Consider the following 17,765-nt stretch of genomic DNA (forward strand, 5'->3'; position numbering starts at 1 on the left):
CATATATTTATTTTGTATGCAAAGGAAGCTCTTGCGAACAAAGTTGTGTAGACAAAACACATCCAGGATTTTGTAATGTGCAGTAAACAAAGAGACTGTCTGTGTTTGACGGCTGGAAAAGTACAAGGTTTGTGGACGAACATGATCCGACTTCTGGGTCGCGTGGTTGCTGGGGAAATCCTGCAGAGCCGGCAGGCTGAATGGGAACGGCTGAATAGAACCTGACGCGGGTCGGACAGAGATCCAGCTGTGACTAGTAACACCTGAAATGTCAGCAGTTTGTATAAAGAAGCAGAAAAATAAACCCGAGCAGCTGAATGGAGCAGGACAAATAAAAACTGTGGCCTTCCTCTAAAGCAGACAGGATGCTGCTTACAGATGGCATAAAGTTCACAAATAGAGTCTCCAATAAAACAAAATGAATCGTTCGCTGTTAGATGACAACACATCACTTGAGTTAATAACAATCGTAACTGTAAACAAAATTAAATTAAAGCTTCCAACTCTGAAAGCGTTTAAGATGCAGTGAAGCGTATTTAAAGTTTCATACAAGGCCAGCTGTTGTTCAAAGATTTGCCCCACTGTAATCCAGCTAAATAAAGCACTTTGGTCCTGATTTTTTTTTTTTTTTTTTTTTTTTTTGCTTCATGATGCCGTGATTTGAATTTATTGATAAAATGAAGGAGTTAAAGATCCTGAATCTTCTTACTCAGGCACTTTAACTGGATAAATACTGACCAGGGTTGCCAGATCTGACTAACACAAAGTAAAACCAATGTAGTTGATCTAAAGATCAAGACAACTATGGTTGTCTCCCAGCAACCATATGTGCATTTTGGAGGTGTGTGTGCATCCCACCAGCTGAGAGGTAAATTCTTTAAGGTTCTTTAAACCTTATGAGACTTTTTCCCCTGATTCGATAATTTGATGAAGGGCTTTTCTTTGTCAGTTTTACTTGTACAAGTTGAGCTTCAGTCTGCAGCACTGCAAAAACAGAATATCTTACTAAGTATTTTTAGTCCTTTTCATTCTGCAAATATCAAATAAGAGAAAATGACTTACAAGTGACTTTTCAGCAAGAGATAAGAGCTTATTTTAAGTAAATAATTAACTTATTACAAGCTCTTCTATTTTGCTCTATTTTGCTTTTGTTTTATTTCAAGTGTACTAAGACATTTGCAGTAGAAACTACTAAAATGTTTGGTAAGATTTTGTGTTTTTGCAGTGAGCGATACCAAACCAACACAGCTGATCTTTAGCACATTTTGGAGGTTCTGGCTCACTATGTTCATGTTTTTACTGGTGGGAATCCTGAGTTTTACAATAATTTGTTTTTTGTTAGTGCTCTATAACACAGGGGTTTCTAAAGTGTGGCTCAGGGGCCATTTGTGGCCCCTGGACTGACTGTTTTTGTGGCCCCCAGCTCCATTTCATGACAGATCTAAAATTTTATAGAAAAAAAAACAAGGAAACTTTCAAAAGTCGAAAATCCGCTAGAAAAACTCAGAAATTTTTAGATTAATCACAAAAAATAATCACCTTTTTTTTTTTTTATCAAACTTTTTTTCATTTTTAATCAGTGTAAAATTAATGCTGACATAATTTTCTTGCAGTGGAAAATGTTCAGTACAACACAAAGAACCGTGTTTATCCAAAGATTTTTACCAAAAAGCCAACTTTCCTGCACCCAAATCAGCTTTCCTGTATTTTATTTAGCTTAGCTAAATATATCGAGCATTTTGAAAGAAATTGACAAAAATCCCGATTTTATGATTGTTGAAAACTAGATGCTTTTAACACAGCAAACCTGTAAGATGCTTTTAGGTTTTGGATCTAGAATGAATAATGTCCCTTTATAAAAAAATAAAATAACGGAGGAGACTTGGAGCAAACCTCAAAGATTGTCCAGATTCTGGATGAGTTTTAATGTTTTACAGCATAAAGTCAGGCTGAGTTTGCATTAGTTTGGCAAAAAATGTCTGTTTTTCTTGCCAAAAAAAAAAATTTTTTTACATAAATGAACATCTACATATTTATTTATGTAAATAAATATGTATCTATTGACATATTTTCTGAAAATGTCAACATCCAGTAAAAGAAAATGTACTTATCTATTTGCAAAAGGGTTATATTTTCTTTATTATAAAATAATCAAAAAGAAAACAGACATAAAAATAATAAACTCTTCTCCGATTGTAGATATTTATCATAAATTATAAATTGCGATTTTCTTTTCATGCAAAATTCGTGTCTCTAAATTACTTTTCATCTTGACTGAGGGTAAAAAAGGTTGCAGACCGTCATTCACAACCTGCGCAGCATCCTCAACACCCACCTTAACGATGATAACAGTCAACACGTCGCCATGGCAACAACGCCTTTCATCCTAACAACTGCCTCGCCGCCCACAAAAGTCCAACAGCAACCGTCACCAAGCAACCCCCTCCCTGCTCCCCGCTCCTCTATTTAAGGAGCCAAGGAGGAGGAGGAGGAGGTGGATTGGAAAAATGATGCTGCGCGGAATAAAACTCAGCTTCACAGCAGCTCAAAAAACTGGAGGAAAAACAAACACATTTTTAACATTGCAGATGGTAGAAGTGTAACTAGGTCAGCTGTACAAATGTAGATTATGGCAGTCACTGCCTCCTTTATAGTCTTTTTGTTAAAGCGTGTTACGCAACTCTCAACAATCATTGAGCCAAGTCATGTGTTGCTTAAAGGCAGGATGTCCGGCTGAAGGACGCTGCATTGTACGACGTTTCCCAGTCTGCCCACTGCAAACATTCCAGCTCTGGATGTGAAGCAGCAGCCGGGATGTTTGAATCAACTGTTGATTTTAATAAATTAAAGGAAACGTTTGCTTTTCCTCTCCTCCTCATTAACTCTCACACAGGAAGTTTCTGATGTCCAACAGGAAGAGTGACCAATCAGGAAGAGGAAAATAAATGCTGGATTTGGCTTTTCTTTGTATTGATTAATCAATTAGAAATTATTTGCTGTTATGATTAGCATTTTTCTGGAGTTGATCGTCATGTTCACACACCTCAAACCCGGCTGAACCCTGTGGGACCGGGCACGGATGACAGAAGGGGGCGTGGCCAAAACGAGGGAGGAAACATGTGACACACACACATACACACACACACACACACACACACAAAGACTCGGGTGGACTTTTCTGGTCTGAAACCAGCAGGACTGAAGGATTTCTGGACTAACTCGATTTACTGATAAGTTTTGATAAGTTTAATCTTGAGTAACTTGTGGTTCTTTCTGGATAATCTGAAGTTTTACTGAATGCGTTTTGTCTGGTTCCCCTGTAAGCCGGTGGCTTTGCTCCACAGCTGCTGACATAACACGCTGGTTTTTCCTGTTAGGATAGAGTTTCTGGTATGTGGCGCTGCAGAAATTTGTTTTTGTAGCAGCTGACTTTTCAGAAAGTTCCAATGCTGCGATCCGTGTCTGACAAGGGCAGAACAACAGCGAGGGAAGATATGTCGACTTGGCAAAATATTAACTAAACCCTCAACTCTTCAGCAGGCAGAAATCTTTATGCTGGTTCGGTTACAAAATCATTCTGGGAATTTTGTCAGGTGCTCAAATTGCATGAAATAAACTGATAAAAGTTGACAATGAGTTCTAGTAGACGGTGGCTGGGTTCACGGCGCTCCAAAATTTACAAGTAAGTCCATATTTAGCAGCTTTTCATGTAGATGCTGATATTCAGCCACTGTGGTCTGGAGGTCAAAATGTTTGCTGCTATAATTCCTCAAGCTGTTAATGACTCATAAACTTCTGCTTCTGTTTTTCCTCCTCCTCAGTGTGGAGGGGGAGTCCCAGTGTCCGGACACGGTCGTTCACAAAGACAGCTCCTTCAGCCAGTCGCCTTATCTCCACGGCTCAGAGCGATACACTGACAGCGGCAGCGGCGCCCCCTCGGCTCCCAGGGGCCCGGCCAGCGTGGCCACCTCCAGCCCGGCCAGCCTGGCCTGGGCTCTGCGGAGCCGCCACCAGCCGGCGAGCCTGGCCCTCCGCAAACAGGAAGAGGAGGAGAACAAGAGGTGCAAGGCCCTGTCTGACAGCTATGAGCTCTCCACAGATCTGCAGGACAAGAAGGTAAAGATGCTGGACAGAAGCAAGAGACTCAGAATAAAAACGGCCGTTATAAAGTCAGGTCCTCTCAGGATTTTAGCAGAGGATGGCAGAGCATCCAAAGTTTTACTGAAGTAAGAGCAGCACTATTTCAACTTATTTATACTAAAGTAAAACGTAGCCGACCAAGAAATTACTTAAGTAAGAGTAAAAATGTGTTTGGTAAAAAGTCAAGTAACTGATGATTTAGTGATTTTAGTGATTTAGTCTTTAGAAATTACACCATCAGATGAGTCAAAAATATAAAGTTAAGTGGAAATTTTGGTATTTTAAGGACAAAACTGAGAAAAATTCATATAAGTAAAAAAAAATAACCAAATCAGTTTCTTTCAATACAAAATATGAAACTTCAACAAAAACTGTATGTCTTTATTTGGTAAGTTTTTGGTTAAATCATGTTTGTTTTTCATTCATTAGGTGGGGAATCCAGAAATTTTACTCAAGTAAGAGTAGAGAGACTTCATAATAAAATTGTAAAAGTAAAAACTTCACCATAGTAAAAATAGTCCAAAAAGTAGCTAACTAAAGATTTGTTTTAGAAATGTTTACAACTTAACAACTTTGGCCCTCGTCGCTAAAAGTTTGGACCCTACTGGGTGCCCACATTATTTTTCTCACCTTCTGCAGGTGGAGATGTTGGAGAGAAAGTACGGAGGCTCTTTTGTAAGTCGCAGAGCAGCCAAGACCATTCAGACGGCCTTCAGACAATATCGCATGAACAAGAACTTTGAGCGACTCCGAAGCTCGGCCTCAGAGAGTCGCATGACTCGGCGCATCATCCTGTCCAACATGAGGCTGCAGTACTCCTTCGATGAGCGCCAGCCGCAGCAGCAGGCGCAGACGCAGACCAACTTCACCCACAACGTGGCCATCGGGCCTCCTCACTCCCCGGATCCGGACAGCGCCCCTGACTACACCCATCTGGAGGATTCCTTCTCCAAACAGGTAAAACTGATGAGAACTGATGAAGCCGTGAGGTTCAAACAGTCGTTTCCATTTACGCTATTAGATGGTACTGAGAAATATTTAATGGTTAGCTTTGAAATTGGACCTGTAGTACAACTGATTATGTAATGAACTTGTTTGGTTTCTAATGTTTTAATATGTGTTGTAATTTGGTGCCATATAAATAAAGATTAATTAATCTGAATTTTGTACATTTTTGTGCAGATGTTTTTTGTCAATAAATTCATGTTTTTTGGGGTCTGGAAAATGAGCTCTGCTAGGTCACGTTCAACTGGCCTTACATTGTCACCTAGCAACCCCAGTTGAGCCAAGCCCTGTTACCTAGCAACCCAAGCAGAACTCCAGCACATACAGCTCTGGAAAAAAATTGAGACCTCTTAAAATGATCAGTTTCTCTGACTTTACTTTTTATAGTTCCATGTTTGAGAAAAATGAACATTGTTCTTTTATTCTATGAACTACTGACATGTCTCTGAAATTCTAAGCAAACATTTAGTATTTATTTTCAGAAAATGAGAAATAGTCACAATAACAAAAAAGATGCAGAGCTTTCAGACCTCAAATAATGCAAAGAAAACAAGTCGATATTCATTTAGAAACAACAACACTAATGTTTTAACTCAGGAAAAGTTTAAAAATCAATATTTGGTGGAATAACCAGGAGGTTTTCAATGGGGTTCAGTGCGGAGGGCTCTTCATTTTTTCCAGAGCTGTACTTTCTGCTGGTTTTACTGCTGTATGCGTTGTATAATGACTGCCTGCATTCTTATTGGTTGTGCAGGAGGCTCCACTTCTGCTTTTCAAAGATATACTTGCTAATCAGTTTGCAGCCACTATTATGTGTGAGTGTAAGTGTTGGGGGTGTGGCCAGCAGCAGCTTATTTGGATTTAAAGTGACGAAAGGACTTAAAACAGGCCATTAGGATTTTAAAAATAGTTAGAACTGATCAGACAAAAATCTCATTACCTAAGAATGATTCTGTGCAACAAAATGTAATGAGCATGTTTTACATAGCCCACAGACTTATCAGAACCTGTTCAAGGAAGTCACTTTTAAAATCTCAGACACACATAATTGAAGAATTTGGCCTCAGTCATTTAATTTCTCATGTTTCCTCCAGGTCAAGTCCTTAGCCGACTCCATAGATGACGCCCTCACCTGCCGCGCGGGTCGCGATGACTCCCAGGAGGGCAGCAGGGAGGGTGGGCCAATCAGTGAAGACTTTGGAGAGTGCATGTGGAGTAGCAGCAGCAACCCGTCTTCCCAGAGAGGCTTGGGAGAAAGAGGCAGAGGAGCTGGGGGGGGACACAGCATGCATGGTGACAGTACTGCCACGTCTTACAGTGACGTCACTCTTTACATGGACGACGGGATGCCATCTTCTCCTCTGTCCCTTGACCGGGCACCCAGCAGCACAGATACAGAGTACTGGGGCCCCAGCGGGGGTGTCGGAGGCCGTGAGGACAGCAGGGATACCGAAGGAGGGGGAAGCAGCAACAGCCGGCGCAGCACCCCATGCACCGAGTGCAGAGATTACCGACTGAGGGGGGCCCACCTGCCACTTCTCACAATCGAGCCACCCAGCGACAGCTCAGTAGACATGAGCGATCGTTCAGACCGAGGCTCCCTGAGCAGACAGTTGGTGTATGAGCAGGAACCCGGGGTGGGGTCGGCCTCCCCACAGGAAACCCTCAAACACACCCCCAACTCAGGCACCCACCCGTCCTCGGCGGCAGCTGCCCAGGGTCAGACCAGGCCACCAGGCAGATCCATACCCACTCACATCCCTCACCAGGTGGCAGCCCACCACCACCATCACCACCATCCCATCCATCACCATCAGTACCCTGACACGCCCTCGTCCTCTTCCTCACCCCAGCAGCCCCCCACCACGCCGCTGTCATCTTCCTCCTCGACAGCTCTACCGCCCGGCGCTCTGGAGCAGCCGTGCTGCTCCGACGGAGACAACGACTCCCTCAACTCCACCACCAACTCCAACGAGACAGTCAACTGCAGCTCAGGCTCCTCATCTCAGGACAGCCTGCAGGAGCCTCTTCCTCCTCTGGGCAAGCAGACATATCAGAGGGAGAGCCGCCACAGCTGGGACTCTCCACCCTTCAACAGCGACGTGGTGCAGAGACGCCAGTACCGCATCGGTCTCAATCTCTTCAACAAGTAAGCTGAAGTTCCACAAAGCACAACACTTCTCTGTCCATGCATGTACAGTGATAAGGTTCATGCTTTGTTTGCGTCAACTTTAGGAAACCAGAAAAGGGCATCCAGTACCTGATAGAGAGAGGCTTCGTGTCAGACACTCCGGTTGGGATCGCTCGCTTTCTTTTGGAAAGAAAGGGCCTGAGCCGGCAGATGATTGGCGAGTTTCTTGGAAACCGACAAAAACAGTTCAACAAAGATGTTTTGGAGTAAGTATTCAAAATGAACATTAAGTGCTGTGTAAAAAGGATTTATTTCAAACTAATTTTTATATAAAAATCAATAAGATTAGGCAAGGTAAGGTAGGTAATTTTTTTTATAAAGCACATTTTCAGTAACAAGACAGGTCAAAGTGCTTTACATAAATTAAAAGGAAATACAAACAAAACCAAAAAAAGACAAAAAGGTAAAAGTATGAAAATACATATTGGTTTCTCATGTTTAATAAGAATGAGAATAAGTAATCCATCATTTATAAGCTAGTAGGAGTTTCTCTGGATTCTTGTTCTGATAAAACTAAATGTTGGTTACAGTTGTTCTGGGTTGAGTTCTAGATTTGTACAATATAAAGCTAAACATTGATTCTCCATGTATTAGATTAAATGCTGAAATTGGTTTAGAAATAGTTTAATTTGCAAAGTTAAAAAGGGATTCAAGCCAACATGACCCTCTATAAAAATGGTTTATGCCACCTGAACCAAATATATAACTGTCCCATCTCAAGTTTTTTGATAACTGGGTGTTTTACATCACTGTGGGGGAATTTAGCAGACTTTTCTCAACAGAATTGTTTACTTCAGAGGATCTTATAAACTTTTCAAGCATAATTGGTCCATGTAACATCATGCTTCAGCATTGTAACTGGATTTTGAGACCAAAACATTCCTTTTTAAATGATTATTTTTGTGTTTTTGGGACTGTTTGGTGTTTGGCTTTTGAAATTCCAGATGTTTTGGGATGCACCCTTTCTAAATGGTTTTCTTGTCAGCCCATAGAATATTTTCCAAAAGGTTTGGGGATCAAGATGTTGTTTAGTAAATTGAGCAAAAAAACAAAAAAAAACTTCTTCCTTGTTGTTTCTCCCTACATCCACTGGGCGGCGCAGGTTGTTACAATCGATAGTAGCCACACAGGCGCACCCAATAGAAGGAAACAAACGCACCCAGCATAACACTTTCATTCTATTGGCCGAGAGGTTGCCAGGCGACGATACTTTTTTTATTCCAAGCGCAAGCAGTGACTTGAGAAAGCACAGTGAATATTTGAAAGAGCGCAGAAGTTTGGAGTACAAGCTTTACAAGTTTTGAGAAGAAAGACATGAAATCCTGCTCTCAGACTGAAAATGTGTGCTCTTGAATTATGACAGAAACATTCCCCCATACACTGGCTTTAACTGAGACTGGAGAAGCCTGTAGTTTTGATGATATGTGCACTTTTGGAGTAAGAGTTGGTTTGCTGACCACTCTTAATGAGGTTCACCACTGTTTCATGCTTTTCCATATTTTCACCGTTTGTGGCTATGATTTCCCACAGTGGTTCACTGAAGTCCCAAAGGATTAAAATGTCTCTTGTAACCCTTTCCAGATGTCAACAAGTTTGATTCTCATTGGGTGGCAATTTTCCTTTGAAAAAAAGAAGATATCATTTAAAGTCTACCTATAGTAATGTTCTAAGTGTCTTGATTAAATGAACTTTATAGTTTGACAAAAAGTAAGTCTTGTGCCAGAAAAGGGAAGAGTGCCCTCTTATTCTTCTGCATTTGGAGAAATTCACAAATGAGGGAAAAAGTAAGAATGAAAATGATTGGTAGACATATTGGAACAGCGTCTGCAGTAATGTTAGGATTGTACCGGTCTGTCATGGTGCAGATTTATTGGTCGATCAATTTTCCTACCCACATCTGCCCTCTGGGACTGAGATCACGCATACAAGCGGCCAAAATGAGTTTCTTTCACAGGGTGTCTGGACTCTCCCTCAGAGATAGGTTGGAAAAATTGATCATCCAAGAAGGATCAGAGTAGAACCAATGCGCCTCCACTTTGAGAGGAGCCAGTTGAGGAGGCTCTGGCACCTGGTTTGGATGCCTCCCTGGTGAGGTGATCCAGGCACGTACCATTGACCCAGAAGATGACCAGTACACCCTGGAGGGACTATGTTTCTCGATTGGCCTGGGAATTCCTTGGGATTCCCCTGGAGAAGGTGGCCCAAGTGGCTTAGGAAAGGGAAGTCTGGGCTTCTCTCCTTGGGGGACCCATTCCTGGATTAGGGGGAAAATAATGGATGAATGGATAGATTGATAAAAGCTGAGGAAATCTGCATACATGCCCAGAAGCCACAGAGGAAGCTGTTGAACCAATTTGATTTTATAGAGCTTCACTCAACCCACACCCATACACAGAAAATGTGATCAGAATTACATAATACTGCTACACAAGTTCAAGCATGCCTGGTATGTAAGAATTCAGTTATAACCTCTGAGTTGTGTATGTGTTTTTGCAGCTGTGTGGTGGATGAGATGGATTTCTCAGGTATGGACATTGATGACGCTTTGAGGAAATTCCAGGCGCAAATTAAAGTTCAAGGGGAAGCCCAAAAGGTGGAGAGACTCATAGAGGCATTCAGGTTTGTATATGAAAAATACCTGAAGAAAAATGTAATTCAATTGGTTCGCCCAGCAAAACAGCTGTATGTGGATCCCATGAAGATTTAATCAGGCTCAATGGATACTAAGTTAGCTTTTTAAATGAGACACACTTTCAGTAGACTCAATAAAACCTTTATTGACAAGGACAGATGAGCGTCCAGTCCAACTTTGCGTCCAAACAGTTACAGTTTGCCAGATCTTAACTGTGTCTCAAATGGGTATTGATAAAAGTTTAACTTGACCTATAAAAGGACATTATGTGTCTGTGGAAAATCCCTTCTTGGGCCCATTTTTGAGTCAATTTTATACTCTTATGGGATCCCATATGTAAATTTTGGCTGGGTGTTGACTAAAGCAAAGCTATAAGGTTTCAACTACTTCCTTTTGTTTTTCAGTCAGAGGTACTGCGTGTGCAATCCAATCCTGGTTCGGCAGTTCCAGAACCCTGACACCATCTTCATTTTGGCGTTTGCCATAATCCTCCTCAACACGGACATGTACAGCCCCAACATCAAGGCAGAGAGGAAGATGAAACTAGAAGATTTCATCAAGAATTTGAGAGGTGCTGACCCATTTGCTAACAGCAACACTTTATTAAACACAAGAGTTTCAGCATGCACATACTCCTTCCTGTTAAGGCCTCAATTGGATAAAGGGATCCAAGATTAGCTCAATATGTTGGCCTAAATATGTTGTAATTTTCCTATTAACTAACAAATTGCCATTTGTGATACACCAAACTCATAGTTACTTTAAAAAATGTATGTCTTTTGTTATATTTTTAAACCTGTTGGGTTGATGACGTCATTAGGTCCATTCTGTACTGGAATCTACAGAGTAAACACAGGAAGGCTTTCAATAATACCACATACTATTGACTGATAAATAAATAAAAAACAGTGAGGTGAATCTGAATGCTTCCCATTTGAAAAAAAGAAGAGTGCAATGATAGAGAGCCGGAGCCGAATACAACTTCCAAAGGACTTAGATTTTTATCCTCAACATTTCTCTCCAGAAGACTTTGAGTGATTTGTATGAGCAAAACTGGCGATCGTTGCTTTAACAAGCTAAAAATAAATGCTGTGCCATAGTTTTTATCCATAAAGTCCTAAACCTCGCTGAAAATGGAACAAAAAACACTGGGAGAAATATCAGACAGACAGCACTGGGAGCTCTTTTAAATGGTAACGGAGCACTACTGCCGCCCTGGAGGAAGACTGGACCGGACACAGAGCCTATAGAAGTACTTACCAGATCACACAGTTCGACCAGATGTATGTGTCACTCATCGTTTAATTTACGAAGCTGAAGGTATCAGCAGCAGCAAAACACCAGCTCCTACGGCCAACTCTTCCTCCGTTTGGTCCTCCTCATCCGCATTACCTCTTGTGATTTCTTCATTCCGATCAATTTCAACACTCCAGTTCAATTCAAAAAACCTTAATGACGTTACTCATCACTGTTATGGATGCAGCTAGCATAGTTGGACCATTAAACATCACTTATCCAGACTGAATTGCAGCGTGAACAACATGGAGATGTTTGTGTGACGATGTTTTATTAAACTGTATAAAAACTAAACAGCCTACAGTATTATTACTGTATTGTTTTTACATCTACAAGTATTACTCTTATAAAGTTGATTGTTAAAACTAATTGTGGATCCTTTTAAAGCAGTGTTTTTCTACCATAGTCCACAAGACACAATGCCCTGCATGTTTTAGGCATTCCCTTGTTCAGCACACATGATTTCCACTGAGGCTGATTAACAGGGTTTTGCTGAATGGGGTGAACATCTAAAACATGCAGATCAGAGTGCCTTGAGGACCAGGATTAGGAAACATTGGCCATTATTTCCTAAAACCATTAATGTCCTTATCTAATCCAAGGTGTGGACAATGGTCAGGATATTCCCCGGGACCTGCTGGTTGGGATTTACCAGCGAATACAGAAATGGGAGTTACGGACCAATGATGATCACGTCTCACAGGTGCAAGCGGTGGAAAGGGTCATTGTTGGCAAAAAGCCTGTGAGTTTCTATAACTATTTAAGGCATCACAAGATGGCATTTAATGGATTTTTTTTCTGTAAAATTTATTTTGTCTGTTTCTTTGGGCATGTAGGTGCTGTCCCTTCCCCATCGCCGCCTGGTGTGTTGCTGCCAGCTCTACGAGGTGCCTGACCCCAACAGACCTCAGAGGACAGGGGTTCACCAGCGAGAGGTCTTTCTCTTTAATGACCTGCTGGTGGTAAGGCTGACTTTCAGACTGCTATGATATTAAAGTTTAAATAATTGATCATGCACTGTGAATATATCAATTTTTCATTGTTCACCAGGTAACCAAAATCTTCCAAAAGAAGAAAACCTCTGTAACTTATAGCTTCAGACAATCTTTCCCTTTGGTTGACATGCAAGTCCACATGTTTCAGAACTCATGTAAGACACTTTTTTTCATTTTGTACCTTTCAGTTAAACTTAGTTTTTCAGTTTGATCGTAACGTAAATGTCTCCATTTCTAACTAGATTACCCTCATGGCATCCGCCTGACCTCATCCAGTCTCGGCGGAGAGAGAAAGGTTCTTATCGTGTTTATGGCACCCAGTCAGCAAGACCGCACCCGGTTTGTTAGCGACCTCAGGGAGAGTATTGCTGAAGTCCAAGAGATGGAGAAATACAGAGTGGAGTGTAAGTGCCCCATCTGCTGGTCATTTCTGTTAGTTAAACTGTCCTTGTTGGTTATCACAACCATTGTTCTAGATGTTTCTAAGCATGAGATTGGAAACTTACCCAAGTTGTTGTTGTTGCTATGCAGCTCATTTCTCTGTGTTTTTTCTCTCTCATTTAATAATCCCCTGTGTTTCTATGTAAATCTGCAGCGGAACTGGAGAAACAGAAAGGTGTGATGCGGCCCAGCTTGCTGACGGGCACCGTGGTTGGAGGAGGCGTAGGTGTGAAGAGTGATGTTGTGAATGGCACCTTGGGAAGGACGAGCTTTGATGACAACTGCTCAGTGGGTGAGGGTCTGAAGCGCACAGCGCTCAGCTCATCTCTCAGGGACCTTTCGGACACAGGTGAGACAACATCACCGCTTGGACAACATAAAAACCATTTTATTTTTCTAACATCATCTCTCCTGATTTTGGTTGGCTGATCTTGCTCTCTCTTTTTAGTGCTAAATTATGTTCCTCTGTCTTGCAAAACTCCATTTATCTCTTGCGCTTTTCAAATTTTGTCTCACTACAAAACACAAACAAACTTTGAAAACCTCAGAGAGAATGGTTCAACCTACTGCAAATGGTAAAACTACAAACCCAACTTGACATGGTCATGAACTCAAGGAGGATATTAGTTAAATAAGCATCACAACAGGACCATGGCTGTAGTAACTCTGAAGGAACTGCTTAGATTCACAGTTCAGATCGGAGAATCTGTTGACAACTGTTATTCTAGCACTCCACAAACCTGGTTTTCATGGCAGAATGACAAAAAAGAAGTTCATTGTTGAAAGAAAGACATAAAAAGTCACATGTTGCATTTGCATTGACCATATAATTGCTTAATTTGACATTTAGAAAACAAGTTTGCTTAATGGAAACAGGCTAATTTTGGAAAAATTTCTCATCTGTTTGGATGAGGTGGCTTTTTTGGCTTTATTGAAATAAACCAAATTTTTTATCAAACTTTGGTTTATTTTTTTTACACTTTTTTCACATCACACGAGTCATGTGCTCAACAACCGGATGTTACTACTGGTGTAAACCACAAAGAAGACGACAGGACGGAAGATCATGAAACAACATGAATTTAATGACTTATTGCGTGAACTAACTTATTCACATGAAATTTTAATCACGTTTGTTATTTAATGGTAACACTGCAATTGCAAAATTTTATTTTTTCGACATAGAGGAATATTGACAAAGCTTTGCACAGATTTGTAATGAAAACGCAGCTACAGCTGCATGATTGATGAAAGTGCTGTGATACCAAAACATAACCATTTTGTCTATAAAACGCAGACAGCCAGACCTGCACCGATTTATCTGTGTAAATTTCCTTAATTTTATGAGATTGGTAACTGGCCGATACTTACATCAGAAGCCGATACATTCCAACAATCTTATTTACCTCAACAAAGGTCTAAAAATCAACCACTATCCTCTTCTGCTCTCTGCTGAGAGTTTTGACTGACAGACCGGTCCATCAGGGCATGTCTGGAAGTTTGCAGTTAACTAGTAATTCACTGTTGCCAATTCAGGGACATTTTTGTTACATTTAGCAACATTTCAAACAAAAAAATTAGTTTCAGCCAAAATCAAAATTAGCTGGTCAAGGTTTTTAAAGAACGGTACTCGAAGATCTGCTAAAAAAAACTGCAATCGGTGCACCTCTACTGCATTTGAATGTTTTTTTTTATTATTACTAAACCATATAATTGTGTTAGTATCGTCAGTCAGAGAAGAAACCTAAATCAAGAATCAGGAATTGCTCTTCTGACACACTTTTCATTCATCTGAATAACCCTGAGCTATTTTGCAAAGAAGAATTGACAATTATTCTTTAGCAGACATACGGCAAAAGACTAGTGGTTGTAATGCATTATGCTGGTCTATAATATAAAATCTCAGTAAAATGCTTTGAGGTTTATGGTTTTAAAGTGACAAAATGTGAAAAATGAGCAGAATAAAAATGCTTTTACAAGGCCCTGGATTCTTGTAATAAAGAAAAAATCAATCTTTCACGCTTTGCTAACCTGATTCTTCCTGGTGGGGTGCAGGGAAACGTGGTCGCAGGAACAGTGTTGGTTCTCTGGACAGTACAATGGAAGTAAGTCTATAAAAGATTAGCTGAGATTAGCTAAAGGGCTTACATTTTCCCCTAACCGCTGCTTTGCTGTCTGAGTGCACGTGCATATCGACTAAACATGCATGTGTGATTTCTACACTGATACCCTTCGCATGGCTTTTTGCAGTTAAATCCGCCCCAAGCATGTTCTGTGTGCCGACGTCAGGAGGAGCAGGGATTGTAATTCTCCAGTGTGTCTTTTAAAACCTGATGAGTTTTTATGTTCCCAGGGCTCCATCATTAGCAGCCCGCAGCCTCACCAGCGCTATCCGATGCCGGGTGTCATCCCTGGCTGCTACAGCACAGAAGATTTCCGGCCTCATCGCCCCATCCTGAGCCCCGGATCGGGGGTGGGGGGTGGGCCGGGGCAGCAAATTACCACTGCTGGGACAGGAATTGGGGGAGTCTCCAGCAGTGCAGAGAGACCAGGAGCGGGGGGCGGGCCTGGGGGGAGCAACAGCAGCAACAACAGCGGTTCCTTCCTGGGTTCACTCTTCGGCAGCAAACGCGCCAAACCACCAGGGCCCCTTATTCCACCGGGGCCACCATACCCCGCACCTGTACCCCCACTGACTACTGGAGGAGCCCCTCCTCACTCCCCTTCATCCCTATGCCAGCTGGAGGGGGGGGCTTCCAAGATTCAGGCACTGCACGCACAGTTCTGTCACGTGGGCACAATACAGCCTCCACCACCTTACTACCATCACCATCGTTTCCATGTCCAGCCCGCGCCCCCTGCTTTGCAAGGTGTGCCCCCTCATACTTTACAGAGAGGCCCGCTACCCTGTCGTCCTCCGGTTGGGCCACCGCACGTCCAGCACCCGCAGCTGGCCCATCTCTCCCAGCTCTCCCAGCATGGGCTTCAGGGACGCTACACCAACATGGTGGTCGGATGTCCCCCCCCTCTTTCTCCTCTCTCCCAACATTCCCAGAGCCAGCAGTTCGCCCTCTACCACGCGCAGCCCACACAATCTGCCAGAGGGGCCGGCGGCCCTGGTTCCAAACCCCCGCTAACGTTGTCTCTTTCCCACCCCCACGCACACTCCCAAACCCACCCCAGGCACGCACAAACGCCGCACCCAACCAGCCATTCTACCCATCAAGCACACTTTATATTCGGCACGCTGCCCCACAACCTGCCGTCCGCCTCCGTCAGTGCGCATCACGCAGCCTCCGCCGCCCCGTATCTGCCCCAGTACCCTCCTCTCTCCTCTATCCCCCCTCCCCCACCACACTCCCCTTTACCCCCCCCTTCGTCCCCCCTTACCCCTCTTACACCTCTCTCCCCTCACCCCCCCCAGCACCCAGGGCAGCCTCAGCAGGGGCCGCAGGTGACCGGGGCTGGATCGACAGGTACGGTGGGCAGCTCCAAATCCAAACCTATCAACCGGATAAGCACCGTGGTGTGAGCCGGACGTGGAGCTCCAGAGGCCACCGCTTCGAGGACAGATACGAGGAGGCGGGCAGGTCCCGGACCCGGAGCAAGTCCGCCCGGACCGAGAGCAACAGCAGCAGCGCTGGCGACAAGAGGAAACGCAGGCTGCTGCGTCTCTGCTACTTTCACCTTCGCTTCCCACATATGTAGGCGGAGCTAAGGTTTGTTCAAAGTAAAAAAAAATCTGAAACTGAAAAAAAATTGAATCTGAAAAGTAGATTTTAACTTTTTTTTCATTTCAAATCTTTATTTTCAGCTTCAAAACAATTTTTTGCTGTTTCAAATCTTTTTTTTCAGTTTCAGTCTTAATTTATTTCTCTTTCAATGTTTTTTCAATATTAAATCTTTTATTTCAAAAATATTTTTCAAGTTTCTAACTTTTTATCAAATTTGCATTTTTTCAGATTTGAATCTTTTCTTCAGTTTTAATTTTTTAAAATCTTAATTTTTTTTAGTTTCATTTTCTTTTTCAAAAATAATTTTTCTGTTTCAAATCTTTTTTTTGTTTCAAATGCATTTTCAGTCTCAATTCTTTTTCAGTTCTAAATAATTTTTCAATTTGAAAATATTTTTTTCAGTTTCACTTTATTTCAAAATAATTTTTCTGTTTCAAATCTTTTTTTAGTATCAATGTAATTTTTCAGTTTCATTTTTTTCAGTTGCAGTTTTTTTTTTCTCTTTTGAACAAACTTCATGGCCCCAATTTAGCTCCATATGGAGCTAGCGAACACTGCTAGCGGTAAACGGTTTGTGCTCACATACCTGAACAAACTGCACACAGAATGAGTACATGTTGCTACTTTTGCCACACACAATCAAAAAAAAAGTCTATAGCCATATAATTTAAAATGAAACTAAATTTATATCTGATTCTAATGCTTAAGTTTTACTTGTTTGAAGTCATGAGTATGTATGAGAAAATTTCCATGTACAGTACCAAGATGTTATAATGTGACACTGGAAAACCAGAGTGTTCCTGTATCCACTGGCTCACAGTGGGTTTGTAAATAGAGACTGAACCACCGAATGCATTCCAGTTGCAGTTTTGCATTGAAAAGAAAGTTGAAAAAAGAAGAAGAAGAAATCTCCCTTGACTTTGCAATAATTTTCTTGGCTTCATGATGTCTCCATCCCTTGTTGCTGGTTTCACTTTGCCATTTAGGCCACTTCTTTATTCTGAAGAAGACCTCAGATATTTGCTCTGTCTTAAACTTCTAAAACTATCGCAGGTTTTTAATGCTGTTCTGCCTTCCTGGTCTTACATCAGCTGGAGTCATGGGGCTTGCTAACACTTTCTGTGTGGGTTTGGAAATCTAATCAGTGATACAAACAATAATATAGTTTAAGTGTTTCTGAACCTTCTTGCTGTTTTATTGATATTACGATATACCTGCTCTACCTGAGTATAATCAATATTGTCCGATCATTGTTTTGATCAGTGATTAATTATATCAGCAAATGTTTGTAAAGTATGTGCACATACAGATTCTCTCATTTTGCCATAACC

At 41.8% G+C, this 17,765-nt stretch overlaps 1 protein-coding gene across 1 annotated transcript in view; it reads left to right on the forward strand.

Moving 5' to 3' along the window:
• iqsec2b (IQ motif and Sec7 domain ArfGEF 2b) overlaps window positions 1-16,459 on the forward strand; it is a 48,248-nt gene extending 31,789 nt beyond the window's left edge. The window contains 14 exon segments of the mRNA XM_008414354.2: window positions 3,822-4,116; window positions 4,780-5,097; window positions 6,240-7,294; window positions 7,381-7,542; window positions 9,833-9,955; window positions 10,373-10,539; window positions 11,867-12,006; window positions 12,101-12,226; window positions 12,315-12,414; window positions 12,502-12,663; window positions 12,855-13,049; window positions 14,756-14,805; window positions 15,054-16,056; window positions 16,059-16,459. Of these exon segments, the coding sequence (XP_008412576.2) occupies window positions 3,822-4,116; window positions 4,780-5,097; window positions 6,240-7,294; window positions 7,381-7,542; window positions 9,833-9,955; window positions 10,373-10,539; window positions 11,867-12,006; window positions 12,101-12,226; window positions 12,315-12,414; window positions 12,502-12,663; window positions 12,855-13,049; window positions 14,756-14,805; window positions 15,054-16,056; window positions 16,059-16,408 (4,246 nt within the window). The 3' untranslated portion in view covers window positions 16,409-16,459.
• Window positions 16,460-17,765: the final 1,306 nt, after the last annotated feature.

Source organism: Poecilia reticulata, linkage group LG7, assembly GCF_000633615.1.
Source record: "Poecilia reticulata strain Guanapo linkage group LG7, Guppy_female_1.0+MT, whole genome shotgun sequence".
NCBI classification, from domain to species: Eukaryota; Metazoa; Chordata; class Actinopteri; order Cyprinodontiformes; family Poeciliidae; genus Poecilia; species Poecilia reticulata.